The 19,832-nt window shown below is 41.6% G+C and overlaps 1 protein-coding gene across 2 annotated transcripts in view; it reads right to left on the bottom strand.

The window, feature by feature from the left end:
• Positions 1–18,910, bottom strand: part of b3gat2 (beta-1,3-glucuronyltransferase 2 (glucuronosyltransferase S)) — a 107,988-nt gene extending 89,078 nt beyond the window's left edge. Inside the window, exon 1 of one of the 2 annotated variants that reach the window (XR_004103620.2) lies at positions 17,716–18,910. Coding sequence is in view for 1 of the 2 variants with exons in the window: in XM_031291175.2 (XP_031147035.1) it covers positions 17,716–18,249 (534 nt within the window). In the remaining variant the exon portion in view is untranslated. The remainder of the gene's footprint in view (positions 1–17,715) is intronic. The other variant, XM_031291175.2, reaches the window with a different exon arrangement.
• Positions 18,911–19,832: the final 922 nt, after the last annotated feature.

Raw genomic sequence — 19,832 nt, 5'->3', positions numbered from 1 at the left:
AGTCTTGACAAACTACAGCACCGGCAGCTCTGTGAGTAAACGCATGCTATTTACAAGTAAACAAAAGAAAGGCTGGGGGGGGGAAATACAGTGCTGAGAGGAATCACACTCCATCTGACTCGCAGCCAGGACACTGTCTGGGAGCGCTGAGGCTCGCTCGGGTAATCAACACTAGCTCCCCTTCCCTGCAAACAAATAGTGAGAAGTGAATTGTGGGTACACACAAAGAGACTATTAATGACGGAGTATATGAAATCCATTATGGATGGTCTCGTTTCCTGCCTCCTGCCCCGGAGAAAGAGCCGCCATTGTGTTGTTTGCGCACCGGGACGAGTGTTCGGGTGGCTGGGCTGGGTGTGATTTTAATCAAGTGTATTTTTATCTGTGAGTTATTAATATGCATGGCAGAGGCAATCAGAGAAAGGGAGGGGGAAAATGAGCCGGGAGAAAATGAATGAATCAAATTAGAGAGGCTGAGGATGGGCAATGAAACTGTGATGCAATAAAAGATATGTGTGCAGGTTGAATTTCTTCATGGGTTTATGTGAGAGAGAAAAAATTTAAGAGATAAAGGTGTGCGCATATTGGGTGTGTGTACTCAATTATGTGTGTGGTTGTGTATGCATGAGAATAAACCGGTAGGCTACATGTACTGTAATGTCACAGTGTTTCTTTCCAACACTGGAACTAGCTGTCTGTGTGCATACGTGCATTAGTGTGTATACCGTACACCAATGTCAACCAAAGTATTTACCGTAAAATCCAGCGGTTTTGTAAGCCCAGATCACAAAGCAGTGATTCATACCTAAGATAGCTGGTTTCTTTGCAGTCATACATCACTATTCCTCTCATTAATTTGATTGCTTGTATTATGTGGTGCATATAATAAATAGTTCAACAATTTTGGAAGTACATTCATTTGCTTTTTTTCACTGACGTGAAAAGAACAATATAAATCTCATGTCTTTGTATTAGGTACGGACATGCTAGCTTAGCTTAGCATAGGAACATGCAGCAGTGGAAACAGCTAGCCGCGGCTGTCCACAGTGACAGAATACATTGACCAGCTCAACTTGTATTACACAGAAATGTAAAAATTGCAATTTGTGGTTTAAAAGGATACTTTGCAGATATGAAACCAGCTCTGTGTCATCTTTGTGTGGGCAGTGTGTTTAGATGAGCGGTGTTTGGCTTTCCTCCATGGCGCCAGTGGAATGGAATAGATCAGCAGAGGTCTGCCAAGATCTCAGCGGACCTCCGTGACACACTCTGCGTCATCTGGCGAATATCGGCAGACCTCCACTTTTAAGCTCCACGGGGAGCTCTGTGCACTGGCGCTATAGAGGGAAGCCAAACAGCCATCATCTAAACACACTGCCCACACATACATGACACAGAGCTGGTGTAAAATGGGCAAAGTATCACTTTAAAACCACAAATGAAATTTCTTGCAAATATATGATTGTACCATTAATGGCAGATCCAGGGTAACTTTTCCCTCACACCATTTCACTATTATAAAAAAAACCCACTAAAAATATGAGATATATCTCATATTTTTCATATATAATACTTATCGTACACTAGGAAACACTGCCTCAGGTCCATATTATCGCACACACAAAACTGATAATGTTCATGTCAGCTCACTCTGGGAGAGAAAGAAAATGAGTTGATTTTCCTTTGTTGGAACTATTTCTTTTTATAGCTCCTTCTAATGTGGCACACATCCTCAATCATGAATAATAGCCAATAGTGATTATGTTGAAATAGTTGACATATTTACCAACTAACAGGAGATAACAAACCGCCATTGCTACAAATAAATCCAGGTTCGGTGAATGAGCTTCTTTTTAACGTAAATGTATCCCAATCACTGTTACACACAGTGGTGAGCGAGGGCAAAATGGGGATTTGATGAGGGAGTATAGAGTATAGAGAGGGTGTGTCATCAAACTGCACATTCAGAGAAAAAAGAAAGTGGAAATTAGCAGAGAGCTGGCACATAACGCCTTTTTACATTTACACTGGCCCTTAAAAGCCTTCAACCTTTCCGTCACCTTGCTCTCTCCCCATCCTTATCCTCCTACCAACCCCACCGCGGACATTTTCTCTTGGCGAAGTTCAAATCCTTTCTGCTTCGCTTCCCTGACATTACAACCCCCCACCCTCACTTCTCCCACTACACTACGTAATTATGATAATTGCTCATAGGGGTTTGAGGAAATTGAATTTCCCATTTCACTCTGGTTCCTTTATCCAACTAGTTTCTCCTTGTGCTGCCCACCCCCCCCCAATCGTCCCACCATTCTCTGTAGGCCTGGAGTCTGCCGTTTGGACTACTGATCAAATATATCCTTAATGTTTGCATGTGTGTGTTTGGACCAATGATGGAAACATGAAAATAAAATACCAATATGAGAGAGGAAAATATTAACACTGAATGTAAAATGAAGAATTATCAAAAAAATATGAATGGACTTAAATACATTTTCCCATTGTTAATTCTGTGTCCCTATGTTAATTTAATTAATAATAATTAATTTAATTTATCTCTTGGTCTATGGCAAATATATGTAAAAAAACTAAACCAAGAAACAATCATAATTACTATCTGTTCTCTTCCGGTGAAACGGTTTCAAATGTTTAATGAGTCATACTACACTAGTGGGGTTCGCTAATTTTATGTCCAATGAAAATGTTTTATCAAGTTTTTATATCCCTCCCACATGACTATAAACCCGCCAGACCGACAACTAGCTAGCAACAGCAGTGAGTGGTTGTGACGACGTTGGCGCGCAACACGCACACACGCACACACACACACACACACACACACACACACACACACACACACAAAGATCTGCTATACCAGCCACGTGCTGCCACGGGTGCTTACAATGTGGCTGGGGTCTAATTCAATCAAGGGAAACTTTGCAGATGTTACTGGCTCTGTGCCAAAGCAGCACGGGCATGCTACACGCTCCAAGCAGATTAACGGAGCAGCTGCCAGACGACAGTGTGCGGTAAGCAGATGAGCTGGCGGCATAGAGGGAGGCGCAGTTCATCTGCACGTACTGCCGGCGCTGCAGTGACTGAGCCGTTTGAAAAACTGCAAAGTTTCCCTTAATCTTTTCGTCCTCCTCCTGATCTAACAGCAACAATAGGAGAAGTTTGTGTGGAGCCATTGCCTAGAGTCCTCAGTACTGCACTAAACTTTAAGCATGCCCACTTTTTAGAGGCCCAATCAAATGCAAAGTATTTGATTTACCGCTCAAATATTCCATTTCCCTATAGGAAATACTGTACGTCACAGTACAGAAGCTAAAGACGCCCCAACTTCTGTTTCACTGGGACTTTAAGGTTTCTGAGCCCTTTGATTAGAAATAGAAAGATCTTAGTTGCATTTCAGCACAGCTGGGTTTCTACCACTAATACACAATGTGAAAAGCTATATCCGAACTAATAATATAATAATAATAATAATAATAATAATAAATGTGCACTAGACCCAGTATGGCACCATTCGAGAAAGGTGTCCATGAGTCACACTTCAGCATGGGGCATTTGGCTAAATACCTGCTCCCTAAAATAGTTGCTGTGACTGCTGTGGAGCTCTCAGGACCGGGGGGAGTTCAATTATTTAAAAACAGGCTGCTGCAGCTGAATCAAACAGCTCTGCCATGCTGCCATCAGCTGAAAACCCCTCCATCCCCAGAGTCAGCTTTTTAGAACTGAAGAGGAGGGGGGGGGGGCACTGCTTAATTTTCCTGATTGCTTTTAACTCAACCAAGTTGAAGGGGTTCCTTCATTTCAAAAAGTGACCCAGGACAGAAAGAGTTGCGGTCAAAATAATGGTGAATAGCTACTCTTAGATAAGTCTCACATTGCCAGACCTTCCTCCATAGCGCTGCGAAGGAGGGTCAGGCTAGTCCACACAGCATTCCGGGATGGGAGAAAAACATGCTCTGGTTTCTTGGCATTGCTTTAAACTAATCACAATAGTCTTGGGCAGCACTAAGCGCCGGACGGAGCAAAATAGCCTCGGGAAGGAACTTGTTTTGGTGGAATATGTGTACGTTCAAAGGTTGTTTTAGTCGTGCAACAGAAAACTCAGATTGGACAGATAGTCTAGCTAGCTGTCTTGATTTAGCCATAGTACTCATAAATTGACTGTAGTTTAGAATGGCAACACAAACATCCGACGAACATCCGGCCGAAAAGAGGGACATCCGGCGGAATTTCCAGCGACACCTGAACAATCCCAGAAATGAAACGTCGTCGATATAGACTACTCTTAGATCAACCTTTAATAGCCTACATAGACAACGAGGAGTTTCAAGAGTGTAGAACAACTTAGGTCTTATTCTTTGTAGCTTTGGCCATCATTTATATTGGTTATGATAACACTGTACTCACCAAAACAATTGCTGAGATCCAACAGCACAAATGTGAGCAGACGATCAAACAAGCCAAGAGTTTAGTCAGATTATCTAAACCCTTTATTTGGAGGAAAACCAAAAGTGGATGTCCATAATAATCCCTCATTGCACAGAAAAATACAGGCAAATACAGTAGGTCATAGTGGAGCTCATGGAGTTATGGAGACACAAAGTGTTTAATAAAATCTTTGTCCAAACAGGACAAAGCCAGTTATATGATTGGCTGTCTTAGATTAAAATGACCTGCAATAAGCTCTGTAATTGTGAAAAAATATAGAATGGAAAAAACCCCACTTAATAACAATGACCTAGTAATGAAGTTTTAAAAATATATTGGATTATTTCACAATTTAATGGAGATATTCAATGGATATATTTCAAACAGACAGTTTTGGTAATAACTTTGCTAATCTGGGGGTTTATTTAAAACTTTCTGTCTCAAGCTTCCTTTACACTTGTCATTGCAAGTGTGCAGATAAAAGAAACAGATGCACTTAGCCACATATATGGGTCTCTAGGTCACAAATATGATTACAGTCTGTCTATGTTTTCTGGGCTACATGTAAATCAGGGTCGGACCGCCTCCGGTCGAGTAGGAGATGGTAATGCACCTGAAGCTGTTTGGTAAGTGCCTCGTTGCTTAAGTGAGATGAAGAACAAACAGCTAATTCCAGTGTAATTTCAGTGAAATGTTAGCTGCTGTTATCACAAAGACAGGAGACAGACCATGGATGTATTAAGGAAACCAGACAGTGAGTGACTATTTCCACAGACTGCAAATGACATAGTTACACTATGGAATATTATGTGTCATGGAGAGACGGATGCATTTACACCTTTTCAACATCTAGCTAGAATGCATCTCAAGCCTCCTCCAGTCTTGAATGCTTCTCGGATGCTTTTACACTTAGCTTTTTTGAGATCAGACAGCTTTCTGTTCCGCACAAGATGCAAGAAGTGACTAAGTGTAAATTAGGTTTAACTGCTTATATTTCTTGCCACACACGTGACTTCTTTTAAGAGAAGACTGTCCTCCCCCAAAAAAACACTCCCATAGGTCGTTTGTTAAAGCAGCAATTACGACTCATAATAACATATATAGTAGCACCCTCTAGTAGCCTCCCGTAACTATTACGAGAGCAAAGCAGGAAGTAAGGTGACAAAGCATTAGATTGCCAAATTTTGGGTAAGGAGGAAGGTTAATCAAAGGTAGATGGGTCAAACAAACACAGGACTTTCACCCAAGATTCTTCTAAACCTTTCACCCAGGAGACCGGGGTTTGTGTGTCGTTTGAAAATAAAAGTAAACGCCATTTTTTTATTTATTTTTTACTTTACAGAACAAACGGAACTACATCACGTTCTGCGTCCCGTTTGTAACCCGGAAGTTAGGTAACGTAACGTCTGATTTTAACCCAAACCATGATCTTTTTTCTAAACTTAACTAAGTAGTTTTGGTGCCTAAACCTAACCAAACTGTGACCATTTCACAACGTTAACGTGTTTTAACCGTTATGTTCGGTTGTTAAGATATGCAGATAGAAAACGACCCTGTGGGTCGTATTTCCTGCCACCGCTAGGGGGGCGCTAATTTATGAAATGCTCTTTTAGGTCGTATTAGAGGGTAGGAATAAACAACTGATATCGCCTGATATATGGGATGGGGAACTTGTTTTTTAAGTGATGTTGTCCTGTTCCCAGATCTCAGAGATGAACTTGGTTGCTATGCTATCACTACCGGTAGGAATCATAACCAAAAACTACGAGAAAAGGAACCAAGTTGTAATAATAATAAACCAACACTATACAATTTAGTGCTATGCAAATCTGCATCTCACAAGTGTCACTTTACCTTGAACTGTGGCTAAAATGAAGCAAGCAAGAATTATGCATTATTGATCATCAGGGAGCTACATTTCTGTTGCTGGACTGCCAAGCTTCATTCACTGTGGCTTAGGAGATTTCTAACCATTACAATTCCATTATTCTTGGTATAAATTGGGTTTTACTGTCCAATAATGGTTTAAATACTGTTTAACAAGCTTGTCTTGTCCTTACAAGAATACATTTCTGAAAGAAACTATGAGAACCCAGAGAAACCGTTTGGGATTCTAGAATCACTATAGGAAACCAACAGGAAGCAGTGTGTGTTAAGAGGCAATCAAGGTGTAATTGCATGGGCTGCATTAAATGAGCAGCCTTGCGTTTTCTGACACCCTATTGACTGCAAGGAGGCGACTCAGCCGGAACGTGTCACATGCATAATAAACCATGCCAAACTGAGAGCTGACTAATGTGCGGCAGCAGAGAATACACCTTTTAACTCTGGTCTTAAAAGCCTTTCCACCTGACTTCTTGAGAGAAGGGGAATGTGGGGAGGCTTGTTAAACATTTGCTACGTACCAATGTTTTTTGGTAGGGTTGGCGGTGCAGGGGGCGTTGTAAAACATAGATAAAAATATAACTAAAATAACTAAATAGTTTGCAGCCCGCTCTCAGAGCAAAGCAGGGCAGCTACTTTCATGTAATTAACAACCCAGAGTCGAGAATGAGGCTGATTTTGTTCCGGCTGGGGGTCTTCATCTGTTAATTGGGCAACTGCAGTTCACTAATGCATTGCCTTTTGCTCTACAGTAGCTAATAAAGTCATACAATTAGTTAAAACATTGAATTAACAATGCTTTTTTTCCGGTTGTTCAATCAACATGGATTTCACCCCCAAAAAGAGGTGCTCACACTGTAAGAAATGATTCTGTGGTCATGTAGATTTGAATTAATGTATTAGGTAAAATATATTCAATATGATTGTGTTTTTGATTTTGAGGCAAATATTTAATTAAATTTCAAATAAAAATGTTTGGAATAAAATCCAACCATTGTAGTTAAATAAAACATAAGCATTATATTTATCTAATCCCAAATAGAGAGAATATTAAGTTAATTCAAATCAATGTAATCAGGCTAATTTTAATTGAAAAGCACTTCCTGTCAACCTAGCTAGCTAGCAGCTATAATGTTACCCAGCATGCCGTTTGGCTGCGTAAATTTGTAGGCTAAATGTAAAATGATTAGTGTTAGAAATTGTTAAAGTCACAAATAGTTGTGTGCTATGGTGTTTTATCCTATTAAAGAGAGTTAGTTGTGGGTTATTAATTGTCGTAAATTTACAACCATGAGTGAGAAGGGTACGAAGTTAACACGGCTCCCTTCTGAAGTCACTCGCAGATCAATTCGGCGGTAGCGTTCTCTGCGGCATTGCACCGGTATTACGGTATATGAAAAATTCATATCATATGGGAAATTAATACCCGTATACTGGTGTACTGCCCAGCACTACTACAATGAGTCGAAAGTACAAAAGTGAATTGCTAATAAAATTCTTATTTGAATATTTGTTAAGTTCTGTGTTTTCTGGGCCATAGAGTAGTTATTCCTAAAAAAGAATATTTAGATTTAATTCATTGCATTGATTAAATTCAAATCGATGTGCAGATTAATGTAGATGATTATTACTCAATTATATATCATTGATATGTAGAATTAAATTAATTTTTATTAGTACTATTTACACATTAGGGAGTTTATCTTTTTCAAATCAACTCAATATTTTTGTTTAGGTTATACTTAATTCTGTACTGTTTTCTATTCGAATATACTCATATTAAATGGATAACTATTAAGGGTCTCATTTAATTCATATTTACTCAATACCAAACCATGTGAAATTTAATTAATAATATTGCTTGTAATCTGTTGCCTCATTTTTATTGAGTAGATATGGTGTATCTTTTGTTACAGTGCATGTCTCATGTCTCATGTTGAAATACACGGTATATGAATTATATATAATATTACAATGCAATTGCTGATTGATCCAAATTTGGTGTGACAGTGAGCAGGGGGTTCTTCTACATGTGTGAAAAACAGAATGTGAATCTTTTTATTCCTTGAGAAAATACAGTAGTTTATTAAGCATGAGAAATGGTGTGCAGCGCCTGTTTGGAGTGCGTGCCTTTTCGGAACCTTTCCCCCACAACTTTGTCTAACTTTACGCGCGGTGGAATCAGCCGCGGCTCGGTTGCAGCTCATCTAGATATTTGGCGTGTTCCCTTATTTTCGTCTAGCAGTCACACATCCAGTTAGCGATTTGGCCCGTGCGGAGGAAGCAGGGAGCCCGGCTTAGCCTGCTGGGGAAGCCGCTACAGCACGCAGAACGGCCGGAGCAATGTGCTGGAGAGCCCAAGAACCTGGCCGTTCAGCTAACATGTGTGTGATCCATTTCCTCATTTGCATGTAGGGTAGACAGCAATCAGTTTTTGGGCGGATGATCACTTTTTGGCAGGACACTGGTAGCCCACTGCGAAGACATGCTTGGACAACCCGTTCTCATTCTCAAATACTGACGCTTGGTCAATGGTTTTCAGCATCAGATACCGAGGCAAAAATCACCCTTTAGCGTCTGTAGGGACGCACTGGGCATAGCAGCAGCTCAACCTTGGCGCTGTTAGATTACGTAGTAAAAAGAGCGACAACAGTAAAGAGTAGTATTAAAGACTCGCGTGTAAGGAGGCAGGTTGGGGTGGTGGATGGGTCAAACAACACAGGACTTTCACCCAGGAGACCGGGGTTGGTAGTAGAGCCAGTGAACTGGCAACTCCCTGCCCCCGCTGCTTTACTGCGCATTCACGCACAGAGATTCCTCGATTTATAGTTCGATTATTACAAAGAGTCACGGTAAAATAGTATTTTAGTTGCAACAATGTCAACTTAGTCATTTTTCTTCTTGAAATGATGTTCTAATATGAAGCTGCCACCCACTATAAGCACAGTTACTGCCATCAGTCTAAAGCCTGCAGATAGTTTCTGCAGGTTATTACTGCCGTATGACAGCCTTTTATCTCTCAATGACAGGCCATTACCTGCACAGAGGAGCTGGGTAATGAAATAGGCAGGAGGACAGAGAGAGGACAGCGTGCTATCAACAAATCAAACAGATGCTCTTTACACTGAGCTGCAGCCACGGGATCTAACACTGAGACTATGGGCCAGATGTACGTACATTTGCGAATGTAGCGTTATCAGCGCGATGGCCAACCCGCAGAAAGCGCACGTTGTGATACTTCAGCTTACGTCGTATTTACCAAACCTGCAGTTCATCGGGTAATCAGCGCCTTTCTCCACCCACTATACCGTAAATTGCACTGTAGCAAAGAGTTAAGTACTTGTGCTATGATACGGCTGAGTGCAGCTTGCAATATTCCCACTGCTGATGCTATGACTGTTTGAAATGATCCTGATGCCAATATTTGTAATGTAGCGAGGAGTTTTAACAACTTCTGGAATGGAATTTGAACGCTGAGTCAGAGATACAATGTCATCTTTGATTTCTTCCAGTAACTGTAATATTCATGGCTGCTTAATCTGTAACGCTTAATGATTTCGTGTTCACTCAACTGAAAAAGTGTAATCCTTGTGGCAAACATCTTTTCAGCTCGTCTCCTTGGCCTATGTCTTCGTCTTGCTCAGATTACTGCTGCCATTTCACCAGGAGGCATATGCGAGGAAACCCGCTTCCTGGTTTACACCTGCTTTTAAGAGGCAGAGAATTTTCACCGCAAAATAGAGGCGTGCTTTCTCGGGCGGTTTCTGTACATACCGCGGAATACATAATTAGGCACACTTTACGCTTCCCCTCCCATCTCTTAATGGGAAACTCCCACTTTCCCCTTGACCCTCCCGTGAATGCATATGCATGACACGGAAAAGCACAATTTGCCATTTTCAGTTCCCGCGACAGGCAGTCTGCGCTTTTACCTCAGTGTGGCCTGTTTGTACATACCTCGCCATGCTTTTACACGCACGTTGCGAAACAAATACGCCTGAAGTGGGCGCAAAAGCGTTAGTACATCTGTAGCAAAGAGTTAAGTACTTGTGCTATGATACGGCTGAGTGCAGATTGCAATTTTCCCACTGCTGATGCTATGACTGTTTGAAATGATCCTGATGCCAATATTTGTAATGTAGCGAGGAGTTTTAACAACTTCTGGAATGGAATTTGAACGCTGAGTCAGAGATACAATGTCATCTTTGATTTCTTCCAGTAACTGTAATATTCATGGCTGCTTAATCTGTAACGCTTAAGGATTTTGTGTTCACTCAACTGAAAAAGTGTAATCCTTGTGGCAAAAATCTTTTCAGCTCGTCTCCTTGGCCTATGTCTTTGTCTTGCTCAGATTACTGCTGCCATTTCACCAGGAGCCATATGTGAGGAAACCCGCTTCCTGGTTTACACCTGCTTTTAAGAGGCGGAGAATTTTCACCGCAAAATAGAGGCGTGCTTTCTCGGGTGGTTTCTGTACATACCGCGGAATACATAATTAGGCACACTTTACACTTCCCCTCCCATCTCTTAATGGGAAACTCCCACTTTCCCCTTGACCCTCCCGTGAATGCATATGCATGACACGGAAAAGCACAATTTGCCATTTTCAGTTCCCGCGACAGGCAGTCTGCGCTTTTACCTCAGTGTGGCCTGTTTGTACATACCTCGCCATGCTTTTACACGCACGTTGCGAAAGTGGGCGCAAAAGCGTTAGTACATCTGGCCCTGTGTGTCAGAGACAGTAGACTCAGCTACAGCACACTGAGTTCACACAATACTGAGGGTTTTTTTAAGTGTTGCATTCAGCCTGACTAGCCTGGACTAGCCAGACCCTCCTCCGCTCTGCAGCGTGTGGATGGTCTGGCAAAGCGAGACTACTAAATCACTCACCCTGAAATTGTTTACATTCTAGTAGTAGTATTACAATCAGGCAGTAGGGTTGGGTACCGTTCACATTTTTATCGGAACGATACCGGTGCCTGAAATTCGGTTCCGCATGCATGAAGTTTTGAAAACCGTAACCACACTTACAACAACTTCATCGGCATTGCCGTGACTCACTGTGACTTAAACAAAACTGCAGAGACGTTTGCTCCGTCCGCATCTCTGCGCACACGTGTGTGTGTGTGTGTGTGTGTGTGTGTGTGTGTGTGTGTGTGTGTGTGTGTGTCGGAGCCCCGCTCTCTATCAACATTCATAGAGGACAGATAAGCTTGCGCTTACAGATATGGAAATTTTGCACAGTTTGTTTTCATGTGAATCAGTCCCTGGTAGTACTGACATAATGTGGTCGGTACCCAAAAAAGTACAGAGGTCGGTACCCAACCCTATCAGTACATTTACTCAAGTACTGTACTTAAGTACAAATGTGAGGTACTTGGACTTGGGTCTTTCCTATTTATTTTATTAACGTCAGAAAAAAATGCCAAAAATGTTGGAAAAATGGCAAAACAATTGAGAAAAAACACTTAAACATTAAGAAAAAAAGCACCAAAAATCGTGTGAAAAAGAAATGTAAAAAAAACAAAACAATAAAAAAACACTGTGTGCATCTGAACCCACGCAGAAGAACAGTGAATCGGAGCTGTTGGGGAAGGCTCTTTGGCTCAGGGATGGAATGTAACTAAGTACATTTACTCAAGTACTGTGCTTAAGTACAAATGTTGAGCTACTTGTACTTTACTTGAGTCTTTTCTTTTCATGCCACTTTCTACTTCTACTCCGCTACAATTCAGTGAGAAATATTGTACTTTTTACTCCACTACATTCACCTGACAGCTTTAGTTACTAGTTACAAATTAAGAGTTTTGCAAACTAAACACATGTAGTTTATAAAATACGATGTTTTATTTTTTCTGCATTGAGTACTTTTACTTTAAATACTTTGAGTACATTTTCCTGATTATAATTACATAGTTTTACTTAGGTAACATTTTCAATGTAGGACTTTTACTTGTAACAGAGTATTTTTACAGTGTGGTGCTTTTACTTAAGTAAAGTATCTGAATACTTCTTCCACCACTGCAATCAGGTATATTCCTTTAGATTGTACTATATTATTCAGTGCAGCGTTGAAACGGCTGCTCCAATAATAAAATGTTTAGAATGCAAAACATTTTATTATAGGAGCAAATTACAGCAGTTTCAGAATTGCGGCCAGCTATCTTTGAATGGCGGTAATCAGAGTGAGCAGAAATCAGAGAAGCATTGTTGTGCATGAGTGTATGTGCATTTATTTTATTTATTTTTTTAATATTTTGTTTGTGGCATTTTTTTAGGCCTTTATTTGATAGGACAGCCCAGACATGAAAGGGGAGAGAGAGAGAGGGAATGACATGCAGCCAAGGGCTGCAGGTCGGATTTGAACCTGCGGCCATTGCGGCAAGGACTGAGCCTCTGTACATTTCTCCCCTCTCTCTTTTTCTGTCAGTCAGTACTCCCTCTTACTCTTCATCTGTTCTTTCTCTCACTCATTAAAAAGGCCTTCACTTGACCAAGTGTCCATATAGTTTCACCGCTTGCGCTACTAAAATACATTGGTTTAACAATGGCCTGGTGAAACAAGCGGTTTTAAAAATGGGATTCATCCTCCACAGGGTTTTTAGTAAGTATTCAGTGGGCTCCTTATAAACATAAAGAACCAGTGAATTTCAATGTTTGAATTTCTTTGAAATGATCCCTATTGGGGAAAGACTAGTCCAGGGGTATTCAACTTAAATTGCAAAAGGTCCAGTAAATCAGCCCCTGCTGAGGTCCGAACAATTCGATACCTGCAAATACTAAAGAAATCAGTTTAGGGACTGTCCGTTATTTAATTAAGGGGTCACCTGAGGAGTTTTGGGGCCTCTAACCTTAAAAGACTTGACCCTACCCTCACCAGTAATATTTTTCCTATGACCATCCAAAATGATTTGAAAAAGAGGTATGACCATCCCCTTGCGTGCAAGTTTGCACTTTGCAAAGAAGTAGAGACGCTATTTGATTTTTACAGCCATGACATATATGAGTTAACCTCTGCATCCTCATCTTACACATCACACTCCCCTGTTATGGTGTGGTGGCCATTTCAGTAGATTTACTCACTAACATTGTTGTGGAAACACAATAAGCATGGAAACTAAATGCACACTTTTAAATACTTAGTTACTCCTCTAGTAAACTAGTATTCACGTGAAATAAAACAATAAAACATTGAGACCAATCAGGAAAGGACACTGGGAAATCACCAATTCAACACTGGTTGCTATGGACTTGTCACTAGGCTTCGTCATTGTATATTTTAGCACATAGGTAAAGCTGCCGAAGCTGAACATTATATTCCAAAACACGTTTATTTTTAAAGCAGATTTTAAATTACATTGTAACAATTTAACAATTCGCCCTTATGAAATCCAATCGCGGCACGGCTGTTTTGGAACGCAATAGACAGACGGTTAAATTCAACTAAAATGTAACGGTGAACAATCAGTGTTGGACCTACAGTCTGTTGAGATGCCTCTCCAAACTCACCATAAAATGTTAAGACACGTTAAGAAGAAAGATCCGTATTTTGCCGTAATCCAATGACACGGAAAAAGGTAATCCACAGCGATCAGCAGATCCACAAAAAGGGTCACAGTGTATCCAGCAAGGCCGTCACATTCACCAGCCAGCTCCAAACAGGCGAACGAGGCCTCTCCACTTCGCCGTTTAAACAAAGTGGAATAAACGTATACAAGTCCAAATCTACACAAAACCCGCAATCAATTAGTAAGCTGACATCAAATGTATACACATGTCATTTAGGAAACCTTTATTGCAACCTTGGCACGGCAAGATATCCAGTCTTTGTCCAGTTTTTTGTGTCCTGCTGCTCCCATCGTCAGCCAGGTAATATTTTTTTTACTAAAGCAGTATATGAAATCAGATGTATTACCTACTACCATTTAGTTGTTTTGTGTTATTTAAGAAATTTATAAAATAGCTGGTCGTAATTATTCCACTCATTTTTTAAACAATGCAATTACCTGTTTGAGCCACCAGGGGGGCAGTGCTCCTCCTGCCCCCCAGCAAACTCCGCATATGCGGTCAGACCCATCTGCTAGGGTGCCGAGACTGAGAGCTACATGGATAAATATGCACCAAACAAGCCACTTTGAAATTTTGCTCTTTTCATGAATAAAAAAGTTGGGTGACCCCCCCGCCCAGACTAAAAAATTTTAGATGACCCTACCTTCAACAAAAAATAAAAAGACATGACCCTTCCCTATTTTCCTCCGGTGGTCCATTCCATAAATACTGAACGGTCCCTTAGTCAACATTTTTATTTAACAATGCAGCCTACAGTGTTCTTAGTTTTACAGTAACCTGTTTTGGGGAGGACCTTAACAAAAGGATAGAACACTGCTCTATTCTGTCTTTCGGGCTGCTTTGTTAAAGCTTTTTGGTAAAATGCAAAATCATTAATGAACTCAAACAGGCTGACGAAATGAAAAACAAAGTGCCATAAACCATATCAAAATTGGCTTTGTAAATATTCCTTTCAGTCCATAAAAATAAAACCTCCTCAAAGGAAAACTAAATAAAGTGCTCTTTTAGGCTGACCTGAGCTTAATAATCGCTTGCAGATAGAAGTACAAACCTTCTAGCTTAAAATAAATCACAAATCAGATCCATAAGATCATTCATAGACACATGGACATTTATCACGCTAATCCCTCTATGTGTCAACATTTCTTTTATGGCCTGATGTCTTCCCCTCTGGTACGACACGTAAGACCTAAGATGTCCTCACAAAAACCTTCCCTTTCTACATTGTAAAATCTCACATATACCAAAAGCTGGGCATTGTCACTAATAGTACATGCACTCCTTTACCATTTCTCCATAGGTAAAGAGATTTTTATGTTGTCCCAAAATCCGCTGCATTCTCAGCAAACACTCATATGCCCGCTGTTGCGCTGTGAGAGAGTGAAACAGGACTCGTGTAGATCGCGCATATTATTATGGGTAAGTTTCCTCGAAGTGTCTGTGTCTAGTTTCATAGTGGCGTTTAATATTTCTACTTTTGACAATCGCAACAGACTCCCTGGAAATGATCATAGACAGTCAAATTAATGGACAAAGCGATGCCGTAGATTTCCACGGAGACCAGTGAAGTCTATTAGAAGCACTTTTCTGGTGATGGCTGAGCGTTACTGCGCAGCCTCAAACTGAGCTTGACGATGTAGATGTGACGTAAGCAGCCTGTCTGAAAGTTGTAAGTCTTCTGGTAGCTGTGCCAAGAGAAATCTCAATCATTCCCAATCTTGCAGAGACGGAGAGCGTAGGTATATGTTAGGAGGTAACATAGGCACAGGCTTTGCTAACTATTACTAATTATTGCTAACTAAAATGCTAGTTAACATTAGTAATTAAACTTAAACAGATAATGTAAGTCGAAACTGCCTGCGAGCTTCTCCTGACTATACGGTAATACTATGCACAGAAAGTCGCTTGGTTATGACACAATCGTTAGGCTATTTTTACAAAAACGTCTGCTACGGAGCCATAACGTAAGATACAAGGTAATGGAGCCTTTTATACATTGTCGTGTCTCTTTAGAAATAAACAATGGACAAATAGAGTCTTTAAACACTTCAGATGTAAAGTTATTCGCTGTCAAAGTGACGCCAAATGAATGGCAGTCAATGGGATGCTAACGGCAGGTGATGGCTTGATAGCATCAAAATGTGAAGGCTCTCTTACCCCCTTGGAAATGAGGCACACCGGCCTCATAGAACTCGTTGCAACCTAGCAACGGCATCAAACAGTCGCAGGCGGTCGCAGGACCCATACAGGTCTACAGAGCTGGCCTCGTTCTGCCTGTTAAAAAATCCTTTTTTTAAAGAGAAATACAGATATAATTTATAGATATTTCCCAGTTGGGTCGAAAGGCTTCGCGGTCCAGATGGAATCCTCTCGCGGTCCGGTTTTGGACCGGAGTCCGCCAGTTGGTGACCCCTGAAATAGACCCTTTACCCTCATAGTGCTGATAAGAGCTGGCCGATATGGAGAAAAGCAATTCTATTTGTTATTTTGGACCAAATACCTTGATATCGATATCACGACGATACTGTAGGGTTGACTATTGCTGCTTTCACGAAATAGTTACACAGTAAGATTTTTGACAAATAATCATCAGTACCATGGATATAATGACTAAGTGGTTAAAGGCAAATAATAGAACAGCTAGAACAGTCTGTTAAGTTTAGAAAATGACACCAATTTACTGTGATGCAGCCTGTAAAACCAGAAAGAGACAAGGGGGGGGTTAACACTTTTGCAAGGCACTGTATCCCTGTCACATTCCCATTAGGGGCTGAGCCCCCCTAAAGGTCTGATCCTAGAATCGCCCCTGGTTCTGAGGTTTATCAGAACCAGAACCAGCTGGAGCTGGTGGGCTCCAACACTTACGTCCTACTCTAGTTAAGTACAATTTTCATGTACATTTTCATTTCTTTGACCGCTAGTTACTTTACAGGTTAACATTTTACCTCCCTGTACATTGGCTACAACATTACAATGCTGTTAACATGTTAATGCATCAATATTAATGCTCATCTTATGATATAATATGTAGTAAAATGACTCTGAGAGGGGTTATTCTACATAATGTCAGAAGAAACGCTCAATAGTCAGTTACACAGTAATATCTAATGGTTTGCTAACGTTAGCCACCATGAGCTACTGGTCATACCAGACCAAGTCATAGGTTGTAGCAGCAAAAACCCTTTAGTGTATTACTGACCAGGTTTTTTTTTTTTTTTTTTTTTTTTTGTTATTACTTATGAGTTTAACTTTTCCTTTGTAAAATATATTTGCTATTTTCTCTTTCAGAACCTACATTGTATCCCTTTAGGTAGCCTACATTGTATAGGCTACTTCTGTTATTGCACATTTAGGTTTTAAATGCAGGACTTTTACGTGTAAGATAGACTATTTTAACCGCAATAAACTGTACCATGCATAGGCGTAATTTACGGGGGGGTGGGTGGGGGGTTACAACCCCCTTAATAATCAAAACTGGCCAGTGCAAGCCCCCTTAATATCTTATAATAATTTCCTGATGCAGAGAAGGCACAAATTGTTGCAAAAAAGTTCACCAGAATGCAGGAAACGAATTGTTTGATATGCTCAAAATTTCAATTTTACTCAAACATGGAGACCCCCCCCCCTCCCCCCAATTTTGAAACCAAAGTTACGCCCTTCCATCTCACAGTTTTCAAAATAAAATTGCCCCCTTTAATTCATATTTTGCAGTTACGTTAATGCCATAGTGCATTAGTCCGCGGTAAAGTGATGAGTAGTTAGTTAACAGGACAGACAGTAGACTACTTAATTACACAGGGGACATGTTTAATGTCCGGTTACCTCCTCAAACAGCTCCAGGCTGTAGGTGTTGTCGTCATCCGCGAAGAAAACCACCCCGGCGTCCCGCACGCCCCGGTGCTGCCGGAGCCACGCGAGAGCCACATTCCTCTGTTCGGTGGCGCGTGGCATCCCGGTGCGCTTAAACCTGCGCGGAGTGAACACATGCAGGTGTGTGTACGGCACGCCGCACCGGGCCAGAAAGCGCGCCACCAGCTCCGTGCGCGTGGTCGAGTCCTCTACTACGATCCAGTGGAACCGGGGCACCTGGCGGAAGGCGTGGGCCAGACGGGTCAGCTCCGCTTTCTGCACCGGCCGGGTGTACGTAGGAGTGATGGCGTAGATAACCGGCAGAGCGGACTGGTTCTGGGCGCCACCGACTCCCGTTTCGCCGTTTCGGGCGGCCCGCTGCGCCCTGCCGGTGCGACCGGCCACTGGAGCCCGGACCGCCCTTTTACTGTCCATATCGATCATGATGATGACAATAAGGACCCAGGGCAGCAGGATGAAGAAGCGGCTGAAAAACACTGATTTCATGGCGAGGCTGAAGTTACCGCGCGCCCTCTCTTTCACTCACTCCATCGCAAACAGAAAGGCACCGCGCGAGCCGCCGCAACTCCAACAACCTTTCCTTCAAATCCCGTGATTATATTCTGTTACAACCAAAGAACAGAAATAGGCGCCTTTAGTCCATTTTCAAACTATGTAGAGCACAAAACCTTCCGCTGCGTGCGTTCCCTCCGTCCCACCGGGACCCTTTCCCCGGAGTCCTCCTCCTCCACCTCCTCCCTCTCTTCCCTCGGATGGGACCTGAGTGCTTCTTCGTCGTCCTACCCTCCTCGGGCTCACTCTCGCACAAGCCCCGTTACATGCCCATGTTGTGCCGTCCCTCAGCGTTGTTTCCAGAGGAGGAGAAACAAGCCGCGTTCCTCCCTGCGCCGGGCGGTGATAAGCCACCGATGTGCGCCGCAGAGGAGCATCACTTGGCGAGGACGGAGCGCTGCTCTGAGTCTGAAGATAATAAGGCAGGAGGGGAGGAGCAGGTGCACAGCAGAGGAGGGGCGACCGGATGGAGGAGAGAACCTGGGGAGAGAGAGAGAGAGAGAGAGAGAGGACGAGAGAAAGGCCTTGTTATGTTGTGTGCATCAGTCAGCTGAGAATAAACCCAGCTGATAGAAAGGCATAGAGACACAGAGAGAGAGAGAGAGACACACACACACACACACACACACACACACAGAAAGAGAGAGACAGGGAGAGAGAGAGAGAGAGAGAGAGAGAGAGAGAGAGAGAGAGAGAGAGAGAGAGAGAGGAGAGATAGACACACACAGAGGCACAGAGAGAGAGATAGACAGAGAGAGAGAGTCGCCTGTGTTGCTGTGTTTGTCAAGAATAAATTATTCGGTTAAACATGGATACCTCCAGGGGGCTTTGAGAGAGTTCCAGTGGTCCCCATACTGATAACACGAGAAACATTTCATTTTAGAAATCAACCAGTTGCAAACAAGCTTTTCACTTTGGCCACCATCATCTTCCCTTATATAGTGTAGTTTATTCCAAACTTAAAAACAATAACTCAAGAAAAAACATTTTTTTTAATGTCAGGGCAACAAGTAAGAAATGGGTCACAATGTAAGCTCTAATAATTATATGAGGTCCACAGGTCACAGTTTGACAATATTTATTCAAGAAAGCTAAATGGCAAGCATATTAATACAGTAGTTGAAAGTTGATTAGGCCTAATTTGTTAGGACAAAGTCAAACATTATAGTCCTAGCTTCTACATTGACTGTCATGATTTATTACCTGTCTTTGCCTCACGTGATATTAAACTGCATATTTTGGAGTCTTGGACTGGTGGTCAAGTCAAGTCAATTTATTTATAGAGCACATTTAAAACCAACCTAGGCTGAACAAAGTGCTGTACAAAGTTATATTATGTTATAAAAATAAAGGAAGACAATAAAAATATAGACACAATAAACATCATACAAACAACAGACTTCTATACAAATGTCCTTAAACTAAATCATATGCCAAAGAATAAAAATATGTTTTAAGACGAGACTTCAAGATCTCGGCAGTAGAGGAGGACCTAATATGAATGGGAAGTTTGTTCC

This window comes from Sander lucioperca, chromosome 15 (assembly GCF_008315115.2).
Source record: "Sander lucioperca isolate FBNREF2018 chromosome 15, SLUC_FBN_1.2, whole genome shotgun sequence".
NCBI lineage: Eukaryota > Metazoa > Chordata > Actinopteri > Perciformes > Percidae > Sander > Sander lucioperca.
This window is presented reverse-complemented; position numbering and strand designations above follow the sequence as displayed.